This window comes from Salvelinus alpinus, chromosome 14, assembly GCF_045679555.1.
Source record: "Salvelinus alpinus chromosome 14, SLU_Salpinus.1, whole genome shotgun sequence".
Lineage (NCBI taxonomy): Eukaryota > Metazoa > Chordata > Actinopteri > Salmoniformes > Salmonidae > Salvelinus > Salvelinus alpinus.
In genome coordinates this window covers 40,185,484-40,202,528 of record NC_092099.1, presented here as the reverse complement: position 1 = coordinate 40,202,528, position 17,045 = coordinate 40,185,484, and the positions used below count along the sequence as shown (strand labels likewise).

At 40.5% G+C, this 17,045-nt stretch overlaps 1 protein-coding gene across 1 annotated transcript in view; it reads left to right on the top strand.

Annotated features, from left to right (window-relative positions):
* Positions 1 to 16,609, top strand: part of LOC139538915 (low-density lipoprotein receptor-related protein 1B-like) — a 555,698-nt gene extending 539,089 nt beyond the window's left edge. Inside the window, exons 85-91 of the mRNA XM_071341488.1 lie at positions 5,141 to 5,245; positions 6,778 to 6,891; positions 8,809 to 8,885; positions 9,283 to 9,373; positions 10,066 to 10,216; positions 11,195 to 11,269; positions 12,524 to 16,609. Coding sequence (XP_071197589.1) covers positions 5,141 to 5,245; positions 6,778 to 6,891; positions 8,809 to 8,885; positions 9,283 to 9,373; positions 10,066 to 10,216; positions 11,195 to 11,269; positions 12,524 to 12,664 — 754 coding nt within the window. The 3' untranslated portion in view covers positions 12,665 to 16,609. The remainder of the gene's footprint in view (positions 1 to 5,140; positions 5,246 to 6,777; positions 6,892 to 8,808; positions 8,886 to 9,282; positions 9,374 to 10,065; positions 10,217 to 11,194; positions 11,270 to 12,523) is intronic.
* Positions 16,610 to 17,045: the final 436 nt, after the last annotated feature.

Below are 17,045 nucleotides of genomic sequence, written 5' to 3'. Positions count from 1 at the left end.
TAATAGTGACAGAGAGATAGTTGTTGCATTCAGTAGGTCCTATTTCACAAGTCTTTACCAAGTGTATGCTTAAGTAGATGTTCCAATTAAAAGTAAACTAACATTCAGTGCCTTTGGAAAGTATTTAGACCCCTTGACATCTTCTACATTTTCTTAAATTACAGCCTTACTCTAAAATGAAAAAAATATACAAATTCCTCAGTAATCTACATGCAATAACCCATAATTACAAAGCAAAAAAAGGTTGAGCTCATTGCATCCTGTTATCCATTGATCATCCTTAAGATGTTTCTACAACTTCATTGGAGTCCACCTGTGGTAAATCCAATTGTATGGACATGATTTGAAAAGGCACACACCTGTCTATATAAGGTCCCACAGTTGACATTGCATGTCAGAGCAAAAACCAAGACATGAGATCGAAGGAATTGTCCGTAGAACTCCGAGACAGGATCGTGTCGAGGCACAGATCTGGGAAGGGTACCAAAAAATGTATGCAGCGTTGAAGGTCCCCAAAAACACAGTGGCCTCCATCATTCTTAAATGGAAGAAGTTTGGAACCACCAAGACTCTTCCTAGGGCTGGCCACCCGGCCAAACTGAGTAATCAGGTGAGAAGGGCCTTGGTCAGGGAGGTGACCAAGAACCTGATGTTCACTCTTACAGAGCTCCAGAGAGCCTGTGGAGATGGGAGAACCTTCCAGAAGGACAACTATCTCTGCAGCACTCCACCAATCAGGCCTTTATGGTAGTAGCCAGACGGATGCCACTCCTCAGTAAAAGGCACATGACAGCCCGCTTGAAGTTTACCAAAAGTCACCTAAAGACTCTCAGACCATGAGAAACAAGATTCTCTGGTCTGATGAAAACAAGATTGAACTCTTTGGCCTGAATGCCAAATGTAATTCCTGGAGGAAACCTGGAACCATCCCTACAGTGAAGCATGGTGGTGGCAGCATCATGCTGTGGGGATGTTTTTCAGCGGCTGGGACTGGGAGACCAGTTAGGATCGAGGCAAAGATGAACGGAGCAAAGTACAGAGAGATTCTTGATCTAATCAAATCAAATTATATTTGTCACATGCGCCGAATACAACAGGTGTAGACCTTACCGTGAAAGGCTTACTTACAAACCCTTAACCAAGAATGCAGTTCAAGAAATAGAGTTAAGAAAAGATTTACAAAATAAACTAAAATAAATAAAAAAGTATCACAATAAAATAATAACGAGGCAAAATACAGCGGGTACCGGTACAGAGTCTATGTGTGGGGTACAGGTCAGTCGAGGTCATTTGTACGTGTAGGTAGGGGTAAAATGACTATGCATAGATAATAAACTGTGAGTAGCAGCAGTGTAAAAACAAAGAGTGGGGAAGGGGTGTCATGGGTGGCCATTTGATTAATTGTTCAGCAGTCTTATTGCTTAGGGGTAGAAGCTGTTAAGGAGCCTTTTGGACCTAGACTTGGTGCTCTGGTACTGCTTGCCGTGCGGTTGCAGAGAGAACAGTCTATGACCTGGGTGACTGGAGTCTTTGACAATTTTTTGGGCCATCCTCTGACACTGCCTAGTACATAGGTCCTGGATGGTAGGAAGCTTGGTCCCAGTGATGTACTGGGCCGTACACACTACCATCTGTAGCGCCGTATGGTTGGATGCCGAGCAGTTGCCATACCAGGTGGTGATTCAACCGGTCAGGATGCTCTCGATGGTGCAGCTGTAGAACTTTTTGAGGATCTGAGGACCCATGACAAATCTTTTCAGTCTCCAGAGGGGCAAAAGGTGTTGTCGTGTCCTCTTCACGACTGTCTTGGTGTGTTTGAACCATAATAGTTTGTTGGTGATGTGGACACCAAAGAACTTGAAACTCTCAACCCACTCCACTACAGCCCTGTCGATGTTAATGGGTGCTTGTTCGGCCCTCCTTTTATTGCAGTCCTCGATCAGCTCCTTTGTCTTGCTCACATTGAGGGAGAGGTTGTTGTCCTGGCACCATTCTGCCAGGTTTCTGGCCTCCTCCCTATAGGTTGTCTCGTCATTGTCGGTAATCAGGTCTACCACTGTTGTATCATCAGCAAACTTAATGATGTTGTTGGAGTCGTGCTTGGCCACGCAGTCGTCGGTGAACAGGGAATACAGAAGGGGACCAAGCATGCACCCCTGAGGGACCCCTGTGTTGTGGATCAGCATGGCAGATGTGTTGTTGCCTACCCTTACCACCTGGGAGCGGCCTTTCAGGAAGTTCAGGATCCAGTTGCAGAGGGAGGTGTTTAGTCCCAGGGTCCTTAGCTTAGTGATGAGCTTTTAGGGCACTATGGTGTTGAATGCTGAGCTGTAGTCAATGAACAGCATTCTCACATAGGTGTTCCTTTTGTCCAGATGGGAAAGGGCAGTGTGGAGTGCGATTGAGATTGCGTTCATCTGTGGATATGTTGGGGCGGTATCCGATTTGGAGTGGGTCTAGTGTTTCTGGGATGATGGTGTTGATGTGTGTCATGACGAGCCTTTCAAAGCACTTCATGGCTACCAACGTGAGTGCTACATGCGGTAGTCATTTAGGAAGGTTACCTTCACTTTCTTGGGCACAGGAACTATGTTGGTCTGCTTGAAACATCTAGGTATTACAGACTTGGTCAGAGAGAGGTTGAAAATATCAGTGAAGACACTTGCCAGTTGGTCCGCGCGTGCTCTGAGTACACATCCTGGTAGTCTGTCTGGCCCCGCGGCCTTGTGAATGTTGACCTGTTTAAAGGTCTTGCTCACATCGGCTACAGAGAGCGTGATAACACAGTCGTCCTGAACAACTGGTGCTCTCATGCATATTTCAATGTTGCTTTCCTCGAAGTGAGCCTAAAAGGCATTTAACCAGCTCCAGAGGGCTCAGGACCTGACTGGGACGAAGGTTAATCTTCCAACAGGACAATGACACTAAGCACACAGCCAAGACAATGCAGGAATGGCTTCGGGACAAGTCTCTGAATGTCTTTGAGTGGCCCAGCCAGAGCCCGGACTTGAACCCGATCGAACATCTCTAGAGAGACCTGAAAATAGCTGAGCAGCAACGCTCCCCATCCAACCTGACAGAGCTTAAGAGGATCTGCAGAAAAAAATGGGAAAACTCCCCAAATACAGGTGTGCCAAGCTTGTAGCATCATACCCAAGAAAACTCGAGGCTGTAATCTCTGCCAAAGGTGCGTCAACAATGTACTGAGTAAAGGGTCTGAATACTTATGTAAATATGATATTTCAGTTTTTCTTTTTCTTAAATTAGCAAACATTTCTAAAATCCTGTTTTTGCTTTGTCATTATGAAGTAATGTGTGTAAATTGATGAGGAGGGAAAAAACTATTTAATCAATTTTAGAATAAGGCTGTAACGTAACTAAATATGTAAAAAGTCAAGGGGTCTGAATACTTTCCAAAGGCACTGTATAATGCTTTTCATAAGACATTTAGTTTATGCCTAATTATCGGCAACATTGTGGTCTCAAAATCCTGGCACATGGGCAACATCAGACCTCCAAGTCACAATATGCTTGTTCCTGAAATTATTAGTAATTCCTATCGGAATCTTGTCAGAGAAAGGATAGCCAACAGTTGGAATATTTTATCATCCACAACCTACACTAAGTGTGACTGCTATGGTGAACTACTTAATAACTAGACTACCTAAACCATCTAAACTGGAACAACCATCTCAGTAACGGGTACAATAAGTCCAACCCATTACAGATTGCATTCGTTTTTGAAAATGTTTAGTTATTTATCTTTCTATAGTATAAGATCAATTAATCAATCAATGTGCATGAGGAAACATATATTTTAAAACAACCTATTCTAAAAATCAGTTAGCAGAAATGAACTCGAGTAACAACACCACCCGATTGAAAAGTTTTCTTGAATCAAATGTCCTGTTCAGTTGGGAAGAAATGTAGATAAGGTAACAGACATTCTTAACGCTGATCTGAATAAAAGATATGGAAAATCACATACATTTCTCAACCCTTTTTCATGATATCCAATTGGTAGTTAGTCTTGTCCCATCTCTGCAACTCCTGTACCAACTCGGGAGAGTCAAAGATGGAGAGCCACTTGTCCTTCGAAAAATGACCCTGCCAAGCCGCACTGCTCACTAAACCTGGAAGCCAGCCGCACCAATGTGTCGGAGGCAACACCGTACAACTGGCGACCGAAGTCAACATGCATGCGCCCGTCCCGCCACAAGGAGTCACTAGAGCGCGATGGGACAAGAACATCCTGGCAGGCCAAACCCTCCCCTAACCCGAACGATGCTGGGCCAATTGTGTGCCGCCTCATGGGTTTCCCTGTCAGCTGTGACACAGCACGGCATCGAACCCAGGTCTGTAGTGACATCTCTAGCAATGCAGTGCCTTAGACTGCTGCGCCACTCAGGAGAACCTCAAATCACATTTTATGACTAAATTCATTCTAAACCAGTTGATGGGGAAGTAAACACTAGTGTTTAAAATCTGAACACTTGGGAGATATAGGTGTTCTCCTGGTTGAAAACTGACTGGAAAAAGCTGACTATCATCAAATAAAATCAAATGTATCATGGTTAATCTTGCATTCTAAACACCTGTGTTTAAGATGAGAACACTTACTGGCAAATTTAAATGCCTAATGTTGAAGTTTTAAACACTGACGTTTAGGTTATAAACGTGTCACATGTTTCATGATTTTACAGTGTAGAGCTATTGCTTGATGTACTGTAGTTGAATAGTCTTCCATCTAAAGATTTTACCGACGTATTTTCTATGGTTAAAGTTTTTATTTATTTTATTTTATTTAACCTTTATTTAATTAGGCAAGTCAGTTAAGAACAAATTCTTATTTACAATGACGGCCTACCAAAAGGTAAAAGGTTTTGTCCAAATATATGTTTTGTCCAAATATTGGACAAAACACAAATCACGACAACAGAGACAACACTACATAGAGAGACCTAAGACAATAAATTGCATTTACAATTCACAGATTCAAATATTTCAACGCATTTGACAACAGAAAATAGGCCTTAGTCACTACGGATAATCCGTAGTCTTGCATTTCCAAACAATGTAAGAAAGACATAAACCGTGGGCCAACCATCAGTGACACCACCTTTCTTCTATTTTCCTCCAGCTGTACTAATGGCAGGATAGCACCCAGCTGTAAACTATGTGACGGCTACTGTTACAACGGAGGTACCTGCCACCTGGACCCTGACACCAACCTGCCCTTCTGTCAGTAAGTACAGTAACTACTAACAATAGCCCGGAATAACAGTAGCCTAAGAATGTTCTCTATTTGTACATTATTCTTTCTTTGCCATTCAGTTATGCCAGGAAGGCTGGCCTATAATGGAACCAAAACTCATTGGTATTTTATTCAAATGATTGATTTTTGAAAATGGGGAGTTGTTTTTATTTTTTTACACAGGGCTAAGATCCTAAGTAAAGAGAATGTTTGACACCAGTGGATGCAGGCCATGTCATAGCAGGAGGCAGGATGTTAGGGCTCAATAAGAGAATGAGTCACACCTGGCTGTGGGTATAGATCTTTAGAAAGCTAGCCCTCTGGCAGAGTAGAAGTAATAAAGCTCTGCGTGGGGTACAGCTACAGACATTGGAAGGTAACTGAAACTACTGAAACATTACTGTTCAGAACATATCACACTGTTCTTTTGTCAGTGTGTTTCTTCTCGTGGTAGGTTTCAGGAGAACAATTTTGTATTTTGATCTTCAGTGGTAAGAACAGTGTTACGCACGCTATGAGCGGCAGGAACTCAATGGCAATGACTGGTAGGGGACAATAGATTGGCTCTCAGAGACCTGTGGGGATCATCCAGGAAAGAGAATGCTCTGTGCTTCTGGTGGTCCACAAATATTAATTTCAGCTCTGCTATTATCAGGTGGGGTTTAATGTTAAAGACCTCCCCACAAAGATGATTGGAAATCCATCTGAAAAGACAAACCTTGTTGCTCTATCTTTTTACTGTCCCATTGTCCATTGTAGTTACAATTAAATGTGTGGCCGTGACTGGCACGATTCAAGGGATATAATCAATTTCTATGCAAATGATCCCATCTCGTTTTCAACACGGTTAACAGATCTAGATAATGTGGTTTATTCATTGGCTGCGAGGCATAGAGATTAGGTGCGATGATGGATATGTCTGTGTCAAGAAATCATAATGTTTGACCTTAAACTATAATAGAGTAAATTAATATCTCATCCAAGCCACCCCAGAAACTCTACAAGCAGAAATATCATTGAGATAGTAATTAGCAGAAAACTGTCTTAAAGGTCTAAGGGATTTTCAAAACTGATCAGTGTGTTCCGCCAGTAAATATTCTTCATGTATATAAACATAAAGTGGGCATTACAATTGTTTTGATGAATTATCAAGATCAACATGTTCCTAACTAATCAGAATATGCTTATGTTTGTTATTTTTCTGTATTGAAATGTTTCTGTTAATTTTGTTTATAAATACTGTAAATGTAAATAAGCTTGCGAATTTATAACAACATTCTGATAAACCTATATTTTTTTGCCTCAATGGATGTAGCTGTCATTAATTTAGCTAAACATAACGTTTCTACTGTAGTTTAGTTTTATATTAATTTATTCATCATGAATGATACAAACATAAATAATATTTTAGAACAAATCTATGTAGTATTTTGTTTGTTGCCATGTTGAAAGGTTTCCATCTGCCTATATAATACCTAGCCTGGTTGTTTTTATCGCTATCACTCCAACACACTGTTTTACAGCTGCACGTCAGGCTTCAAAAACCAACGTTGTGATGAGCTGGCCAACCCATGTGATTACTTCTGTCAGAATGAGGGGATGTGCACTATCACTGCCCTTAACAAACCCCGCTGCAAGTAGGTTCCTTCCTACATCACTTCCTGTGGCTGTTCCAGAGGTCTCACCCTCCCACCTCTCGTCATTCAGCTCCATTTCGAACAGTGTGATGCTCTATATGGTTGTTCCAGAGATCTCACCCTCCACCCTCTCGTCATTCAGCTTCATTTCAGTCAGTGTGATGGTCTATATAACACTTTCTCACCTCTAATAGAGTATTTACTGCCTCTTCAACTCACTGCATGTCATACAGCCCGAGCTGACATGCTCTTCGAGTGACATTCAAGTGCTGTCTGATTGTGAATATAGGGGACCTGTTGTGATCAATGCATGTATGGTGATTAATTTCTCAATGTGTTAAGAGACAGAAAATCTGGACTTGGGACTTACATGGTCTCTGCTGTAGCTCTGAAATAAATCCATTCACAAGCATGTCAGAGATTGTTATTTAAATGTTTTATTTTATTTATTTCACCTTTATTTAACCAGGTAGGCCAGTTGAGAACAAGTTCTCATTTACAACTGCGACCTGGCCAAGCTAAAGCAAAGCAGTGTGACACAAACAACAACACAGAGTTACACATGGAATAAACAAACGTACAGTCAATAACACAATAGAAAAAAAGTATATATACAGTGTGTGCAAATGGCGTGAGGAGGTAAGGCAATAAATAGGCCATAGTAGCGAAGTAATTACAATTTAGCAAATTAACACTGGAGTGATAGATGTGCAGATGATGATGTGCAAGTAGAAATACTGGTGTGCAAAAGAGCAAAAAAGTAAATGAACACAATATGGGGATGAGGTAGGTAGATTGGATGGGCTATTTACAGATGGGTTGTGTACAACTACAGCGATCAGTTAGCAGCTCAGATAGCTGATGTTTAAAGTTAGTGAGGGAGATATAAGGTGTTGGCTTTGGGGATGACCAGTGAGATATACCTGCTGGAGCGCTTGCTACGGGTGGGTGTTGTTATCGTGACCAGTGAGCTGAGATAAGGCGGAGCTTTACCTAGCAAAGACTTATAGATGACCTGGAGCCAGTGGGTCTGGCGACGAATATGTAGCGATGGCCAGCCGACGAGAACATACAGGTCGCAGTGGTGGGTTGAATATGGGGCTTTGGTGACAAAACGGATGGCACTGTGATAGACTGCATCCAGTTTGCTGAGTAGAGTGTTGGAGGCTATTTTGTAAATGACTTCGCTGAAGTTGAGGATCGGTAGGATAGTCAGTTTTACGAGGGTATGTTTACGGGGGTATGTTAAAATAGATTACAAACCCTTTTACACATCCACTCATCAGTTGCTCATCAGATCTTACCTAGTATTTTCCCTAACAATATTTTATTTGATATTTTACCCATCAGAAAGGATGATTCATTTGTAACTCTCCCCCCATTAAAATGCATGATTGTTTGTGCTGTGGCATTCTTTCCATAAGGGAATGATTCATTGTCTATATGCGTGGGATGCAATTCTTATTCCTGATCATTTGGTGTTGTGATTTCTTGGAGTGCATGTAATTTAGTGTAATTTCATTCCTTCCATCACCAACCAGTTGCAGTGGTCAGATCCCTCATGCTTTACATACACCTCAGCGTCAATTACGCCCAATAGGAAATCACCTCCTAACTAGTCATTCATCACTCCCATTGAATCCCATCCAAACAACAAACCAGTTGACTCCATATTGTCATACTGTTTTCTGCTGAATATTCATCCTGTTAATCTACTCACTATGTTTTCTAACCAGCACTACTTTTAGATGTCTTCTATACTATACTTCTATACTTTTTGTGTTTCTCTAAGAAAATCTGTAAAAATGTTATCCATGGTTGAGTGTCTGTTCCCATAGCACTCGTTTTATGTGGTGATTAAGGTAGAGACAGCTAAAGACTATGGTTGTTTTCTCCTCTCTGATTGGTCTGTTCCAGGTGTTCAGTCAATTGGGCAGGCACACAGTGTGAAAGGCCCGCCCCCAAGAGCAGCAGATCAGACAACACCAGTGGAGGTGAGTGCAGAAGTCAAATGACTCACCCAGTGTCATACACGGCTTACTACCCATCCTCTAGTTAGCCTTATGGTTGTGGTCAGATGGATTGTCTACTACTGTAATATATACCCCCATCTGCTTTGGCTGTTCAAGAAAGCTCATTGGATGACATTTTACATACGCTATTATCCAGAGCAACTTAGAGGAGCAACTAGGGTTAAGTGCGCTGCTCGAAGGGCACATCGGCAAATGTTTCACCTAGACGGCTCTGGGATTTAAACCAGCAACCTTTCAGTTACTGACCCAACGCTCTTAACCACTAGGCTACATGTTAACTCTTGTAATGAGACTGTGATAACACTAACAGCAATACAAAATGCTAAAGCAGTTTCATCCTTTCTCTTCTCTGTTTCAGGGAGCATAGCCATCATCGTACCTCTGGTCCTGCTGGTGATCTTGATCACAACGGTGGTGGCGGGCATTTTCATCTGCAAAAGAAGGCAGAGGTACACTATGTTAAGCCTAATAAGTAAATATGCTGGCTGATGTGTCCTGTGATATGTGTATAAGTGTATTGCATGTGTTGTGATTTAGATTTTGTGATCACCAGACACATTTTCATATGTGACAATAAAGTATTAAAATCAATTGAAATGTTGATGTGGCTGGTGATCTCAGGTACCAGCCAGGTCACCCATGATACAAGTCAGTATTCAACATCCGTGTCTGAGGATGTCTGGCAATGACATGGAAACCGACCACTAGGGGAAACCGTGAGCACTGTTACCTTCAAGTAGATTTTGGTTTTGCTAGGGTGTTGTGGACGCGGATGTGTGTAAGTAAGCACCTGCCTCTGATTCCAAAGGTTGCAAATTGAAATCCAGCGATAGAAAGTTGTTCTTGTTTTAAGCCTATTCCAAACCTTAACCCTTAACCATTCAGAGTTAATGCCTAACCTTAAGATTTCAGAGTTTTTTCCTAAACTTAACCCTAACCTTAAATATTCGGAGTTAATGCCTAAACTTAACCTTAAACACTTTGAAATTTGAAGTTTGGAACAACTTCGAAATTTGACATTTGAGAAACATGAATGAATGTCTAATGCTAACGTGAGACTGTGATAGCTAGTTGCAGGTACTGTACAACATACCATGAATTATCTTATGTTAATGAGTGTTAGTTGTCCTCCTCCTCCCAGGGGGAAGAGGGTGACGAGGCAGCCCATGACGAATGGAGGGATCAACGTGGAGATAGGAAATCCTACCTACAACATGTATGAGGTCGACCACGACAACCATGCAGATGCTGGCAGCCTTTTGCGACCAAACTTTACACTGGACCCTCATAAGGTTTGTATTGGAAGACTATGTACAAAATCCACCATTCATTTTGTGCGTAATAACATTTTATGCAAAAACTAAATGCAAAAACTCTCAGTTTGGTTGAATATTGTAACCCTTAACCCTTAATATTCATATTGTAACCCTTAGCTATCACAGTCTCACTTTTCGTGTTTCTATATTTATTTGGGACAATATAATTTACAGAGACAACATTGTAGTCTCATCTGTTAATCCATCAGTATGCAACCATCATCCATCCATTATTGGTATCATAGTCATGTAATCAGTAGTGTGATTAACAAAATGGGGCTTTAGCATCTCCTCATGTGGCATACCAAATACAATTTCTACCAGACTTTCTGTCCACGGTATGATCTGATATAGAAGTGTACTTACATTAACAGATGGAGCACAAACCTCAGGTATGTGGAGAGAAACATTATTCAGGCGCTCTGTACCAAGGGAACATTTTATCTTCTGTTGATTCATTTTCTTCATGGGCCTCAACACGCACTAACGCCCCGAATACCAAATAAATCATAACAGCTTTACTGATCTATCTTGTTATCTAACTTGCCTGCTACCACTTCAAGCTTAATGTGTTTGCTTCTTGCCATGCCAACTTTGACATCTGGTAGTGTCAGTCCCACCTGGATCCCTTTTCATTAGAAAGGTAGAGGCTGACTGAATCACAAGTAACTAACTCCACTATAGCGTTTCTTTATCATATCAGTGAATACTGTAGGTGCCATGGTTTTTGTTGAATTTGAATCCTCAATCTAAGTTCTAAAACCAAATATGGATGGACAATTGTTGATCTCATTTTCTAATCATCACATAATTTTGAGTTCCTCACTGATGTTGATATATAGATTTTCAGTTGGATTATATCCATATACACTTGTGGTAAAGTGTACAGTATGTTGGTTGAGAACAGCTTGGCCTTGTGGCATGGTGAACATTGGCAGAACTTGTGTGTTGCAGGGCTGGTGTGTGAAGTCCAGTGACCCTCGCACCCTGGGCATACATACTGTTCCCAAGGAGGTGATACCTGGACAGGTGATTTCTCCCATCCTTCCCCTTAGTTTAGACAACCAATGCTGTTATGAATGGCATGCTGTTATGCCGTTCACTATAGAAGGAACAGACGTGAGCTGTAGAACGTTTGTAAATCTCCTTTTGGAAGGAAACCTGCGGATTTGTCAATAAAAAGGAAGCTGAATGACACTTTCAGTGCATTTTTTGTGGTTTTAGATATGATTAAATTAATCTTGAAGTATTTAAAAGGGAAAGGTATTGTTGCACTTGTAAAATGTACCTCTTCTGAATGTATGTGGTCCCGTGTGGCTCAGTTGGTAGAGCATGGCGCTTGCAACGCCAGGGTTGTGGGTTCATTCCCCACGGGGGGACCAGGATGAATATGTATGAACTTTCCAATTTGTAAGTCGCTCTGGATAAGAGCGTCAGCTAAATGACTTAAATGTAAATGTAAATGTATGCTACAACCAATTTGGAAAAAACATCCCGTTGGAAAATCTCATTGTTAATTTAATGCATATTAGGAGTAAACCCTGCGACTGCACATGTAATTATGTTGCTTGGGCTAATGTGCATGAGCTATATCCTTCTTTCTTTCCTGCTACCTTGCAATAACAACCTTACAGTCTTAGCTGTGTTCTTCATCTTTAACCTTCTCTAACATAAACATAGAAATGCCAAAGTCGTCTGTTGTCTCTGTGTCGAGAAATAATGTTGCAATACTGTGTGTATTGCAGTGCAACATATCAGAAACCTTTTTTAAAAGGGATACTTCGGGATTTTGGCAAAAAAAAGGCCCTTTATCTACTTCCCCAGAGTCAGTTGAACTTGTGGATACCATTTTCGTCTCTGCATGCAGTTTGAAGTAAGTTGCCAACTAGCGCTAGCACAATTGCTAACTAGCTTTTGCGCAATGACTGGAAGTCTATGGGTATCTGCTAGCCTGCTTGTAGATACCCATAGACTTCCACTCATTGTGCAATGCTAGTTAGCATTGGCTCACGGAACTACCTCTAACTTCCTTCATACTGGACACAGAAACATAAACATTGTATCCACAAGCTCATCTGACTCTGGGGAAGTAGACAAAGGGCATATTGCCAAAATCCTTTTTAAGTCACAGTAAGTTATAGTAAGTTACAGATTGTACTGTAGGATATTGTCACCATACAGGGCACCAGATTATGTAGGGTATTTTCTTATGCATTGTTAAGAGCTGTGCGAATATGATGTGCCTGTCAAATATCTAACAGCATTTTTACTTCCTCAATGCAGCCCTTGAACTATTCCAACCCAGTGTATGCAAAGATCTACCTTGACGGACAGAACTGTCGCAAACCAGTCATCAACATAGACGAAAGGAGAGGGCTACTCCCAAAGAAACTAGAGGGGACAATTCGCGAAACCGCCGCATAGCCTGACTACACTTTCTACTCATTTTATACGACAGTGTACAAATGTATAAAAACAAGGAAAATAAGAATTTTCTATTTCCTATCAGGCTCCTGTCCTCTGTTAGGTGTGCTGCTTTTTAGCATCAGCATTACCTCTTCAGTTGTGTGCTGAACACTTTGATTTACATTTTTTAGTTTCCGTTGTTTGCTTTCTGTTTGTCGAACATTTGTTATACAGCACTATTTAGTATATACTGAATGACACTGAAGTAAAGCTGCTGATTTGCAAAATAACTTAACACCGGAACTCTTCTGTTGTAAACAAACGTCAAGATCGATACAGTACTTATTTCTGAACCTGTATATGTCTGTCTCTTGTTCGGCCGAGATTTAATCAGATCAAGCGTTAACCGGCGATAGCCGACACCCACTTAGCTGATGTTTTGTCGGTGTCGGAGGTGGAACTGTGTTGAATCGGTGAAATCGGTGAGCAGCTTCTCTTGTGAACATTGTCACGAAGCCAAATCCATCCCATTCGTTTTAGAAGTTCAGAACAAGAAAGTGTAGGCTATATAGAAATAATGACCTTCAAATTAATCATCATTAAACAAAATAATGAAGGTAGTCCATCAGCCTCACATTCCAGTGTTTGAACTTGTAAACAAGGTTGCATGGGATTTCTCTTCATTTGACTCTGTGCAGCCAATTGCAATGTCCGCTTTGGTGTCGATTGTGGATTTGACAGTGCTCACGCAGATTCACCTCAGACACGGTCAAAATATCAGCTATGCAGATGTTGGCTAAAACAGATCTAATTGAATTGGGGCCTCAGTGGAACCAACAACTTGTTATTTTGGTGCAGTATACAGATCTAAAGCAGGTCTATATATTTTTTTTCTGAATAAATTATATATCATCTTATAAAAACAATAACAGTTTGAGATTGGTCAAAGTTTTATGTGCCATGGTTTCCATTGTCATTGATTTCCTCAGAACAAAAACTGTTAATCTTCACAATAACATGTTATAATTTCATGGCTTCATACCTGAGCAATGAAGCTTGTTTTCTGTCTTTGTGTTTGTATCGTTTGATTCAGCCAAAATGGATACAATCCAGAAGTGGCTACGATTAGTTTTAAGAGGATTATTTTCCGTTAACCATCTAATTCAGTTCTTTACAGTATTATATCATCATGTTCATGTAATAATTCCAAACATAAATATTTGCTCTGCTACAAATAGAAGATATTTTACTGAGGTGACTGAAATGTATACTCCATCTAAGATGTTCTGTTTGGATCACAGAAATTATTGAAACTCAACATGAATGTTATGAGAAGAGAATCACAGACATCCGTATTTTTGTAGGTCTCTTGTTCCAACAACATATCTGTATCAACTTTACAGCATAAGGATGTGAACACGCAAAAGGATTTAACACGACTCTATGGCTACAAAGTTACTTTAGATAATTATAAAGATACTTTCTGTCACTTTCAGAAAAGGAAAGACGATAGATATAACACATTTTATAATTTTGTATTTGATTTGTATGTTGTTTGGCTGCTTGTATTTTGAAGAAATGTATTAAATGTAAGTACTTTTATATAAAATGTAAATCAATATAAAATAAAGGGGGCGAATTTCCATTTCCAAATAATTCTTTGGGTTTCTGAAATCTCAGCTTGATAATGGCGCTAACATCAGACTTCAACACGATGCAGCTAGTTCTTAAGCAAGACACCTGTTGGAACATTTCCCTTAACTCGCATAAAGGGATTTTAGTGACAAAGCTGTCATATTTCCAGGGTTTGAGTGGTCCATGACCTAACAAGTCAATCACCAGTTGTGACATCTTATCTGTGGTATGAAACAGGCTCAAAGGACAGGAGGATTAGTGTGTGTGTGAGTGTGTGTGTGAAGGCTAAGTGCATTCATTACCGCCAACGATGAACACTCCATCAACGCCCGCCACACGGCACACTGAATGGTAATTCAGTCCCTTGGAGTTATAACACAACGGCCGATTATCTGCACCACTCTGTGTTTCACCTGCTCTGTCACCATGGCAACTGCACTACCAAAAGGGAGGACAGACCGACTGACTGCTCTTTGTCCAGTGCTGCTCCCAGTTCCGTCCCCTGGCATTTTCCTCCCCTGCTATCAACATGAATCTGTACAGTAAAGTGCTGCTATGGGGGGCTGCTATTTGATGTGGGGGCTACTATTTGATGTGGCTAAGCTCTGGCTTATCTCCAGATTCTGAGAGGATTTGAGTCTCACTGCTATCATTAGGAGCCAGACATTTTATAGGTACTATAATGTATATTGAATTAGCCACATCAATCAGGTAGTTTTATGAAATAATTTATTACAAGTGCCATGTGATGTCACTGTAGCTACCCTATATCTTCTACCTGTCAACAGTATGTTGCTGATGTGGTTTAAATTACATGCATTGAGATGTTTGACAACAGTTGAATGATTTTGAGAACTGCTAAGATATTATAAATACATTTAGCATATTTGATAACCTGTCAATTGTACATTGATGATGAGGTCTTCATGACACACTTTGAGAAAACAACTGTTGAATGTTTAGCTACAAAAGTGTCAAACATGACAATGCATTGTGTTTACCTTGAGGATTTAATTACCTGTCGATTAGATTGTATGATGGTAAAGTGGGTTACATTACACACCTGCTTTGAGAATAAATATAATGGTCTGAACTTTTAACTACAAAAACATTGCAAACTGAAAACAGTACTATATTTCTGACCTTGTGTAAATGTCAATGGTATGTTGCTGAAGTGTGTTACATTACATGACATCCATTGAGAAGGAAGACAACTGTTGAATGGTTACTGTAGATACAAACTGTTGAATGGTTACTGTAGATACAAACTGTTGAATGGTTACTGTAGATACAAACTGTTGAATGCTTAGCTACAAATTGTCAGAACATGTCTGTATTTGTGACCTTGAGGAGTGAACGGTGATAGCCATACTGATGGTGTGGTGGTGATGAGTGTGTCTGAGTGATCCATTGATTAATGCAGCAGGGTGTTTGATGAAACCTAACTGATTGCACTGCTGTGAGTCTAGCCACCTTATCAAGTTCAGTCTGATGGGCAATTACCTGCACTATATCTTATTCATGTCCTTTCCTCAATGTTGGATTTGATACTCCAGGAGTGTGAATAGAGTTGATGAACAGTAAATATACTTATTAGAGTTATTTATTGGACAGTGGATAGTCCTCCCCATGTCTGGCGGGCTACTCTCTTTCCAATTTGTGATTTGAATCCGAATAGAGGACAGTAGTTTGACACAGCTTGGTGCACTCCATCTGAAGTGTATGTAGTCCTGCCTCCAGTATTTCTGAAAGAACAACTGAGATGAGGTATGAACATAGGTCTGCTATCTACAATGATACTAAACCCAGCAGAAGTATGATGTACTTGTGCTGTGGAAATACATCTCTCACAGTACCACTCAGTTAGCCTATAAAGTGCATCAAAGGAAAGGGAGAAAAATGGAAATTGAACAACAAACCCAGAGCTCTCAGGATCCCTGTCCCCCTCCCCTCACCTTGATCTCTTTTCCACTTAGCAAGCATCATCATACTCCCGCATAAACATATTCCTGCTCTTATTGATTCTATCATCCCCTGGACAGAATCAATAAGAGCCGGAGTCATATTCACATGATTAACTACAGGGCCTGCATAGGCATAGTGTAGCCAGGTACAGCAAAACACAGCCTGTCTGCATCAATGTCACTGAAGGCTGCTCATCTCTACATAGGGAAAAATGGGATAGAATCAGAAACATAAACCCATGTGAATGCAAATGTATTTCTCTGTATTTGGATAATATTAACGTACCTTGGTTTATTGAAGTGTAAGTTATGGATGAAACTGACGTGATGATGTTTTCTGGAGAAATTAATTTGATCAAAACTGTGCAACTATTGTCTTTCTTTTTGAGTCAACTATTCACCACATTTTACGCACTGCAGTGCTAGCTAGCTGTAGTTTATTCTTTCAGTACTAGATTTATTCACTGATCCTTTGATTGAATGGACAACATGTCAGTTCATGCTGCAAGAGCTCTGATAGGTTGGAGGACGTCCTCTGGAAGTCGTTATAATTATGTTTAATGTGTACCCCGATGAGGACGGAAAATAGCTGTCCTCCAGCTACAACATTATGCTACCCTACAGAGTGCTGTCGAGGCTACTGTAGACCTTCATAGCAAAACAGTGTTTTAATCAATTATTTGGTGACATATCTAGTATAGTTCTATCTAAAAATACATGTTTTAATGTTACACTATTTTTATGAAATTCACTAAGTAGGATGGTCCTTCCCTTCCTCCTCTGAGGATCTTCACTGATCC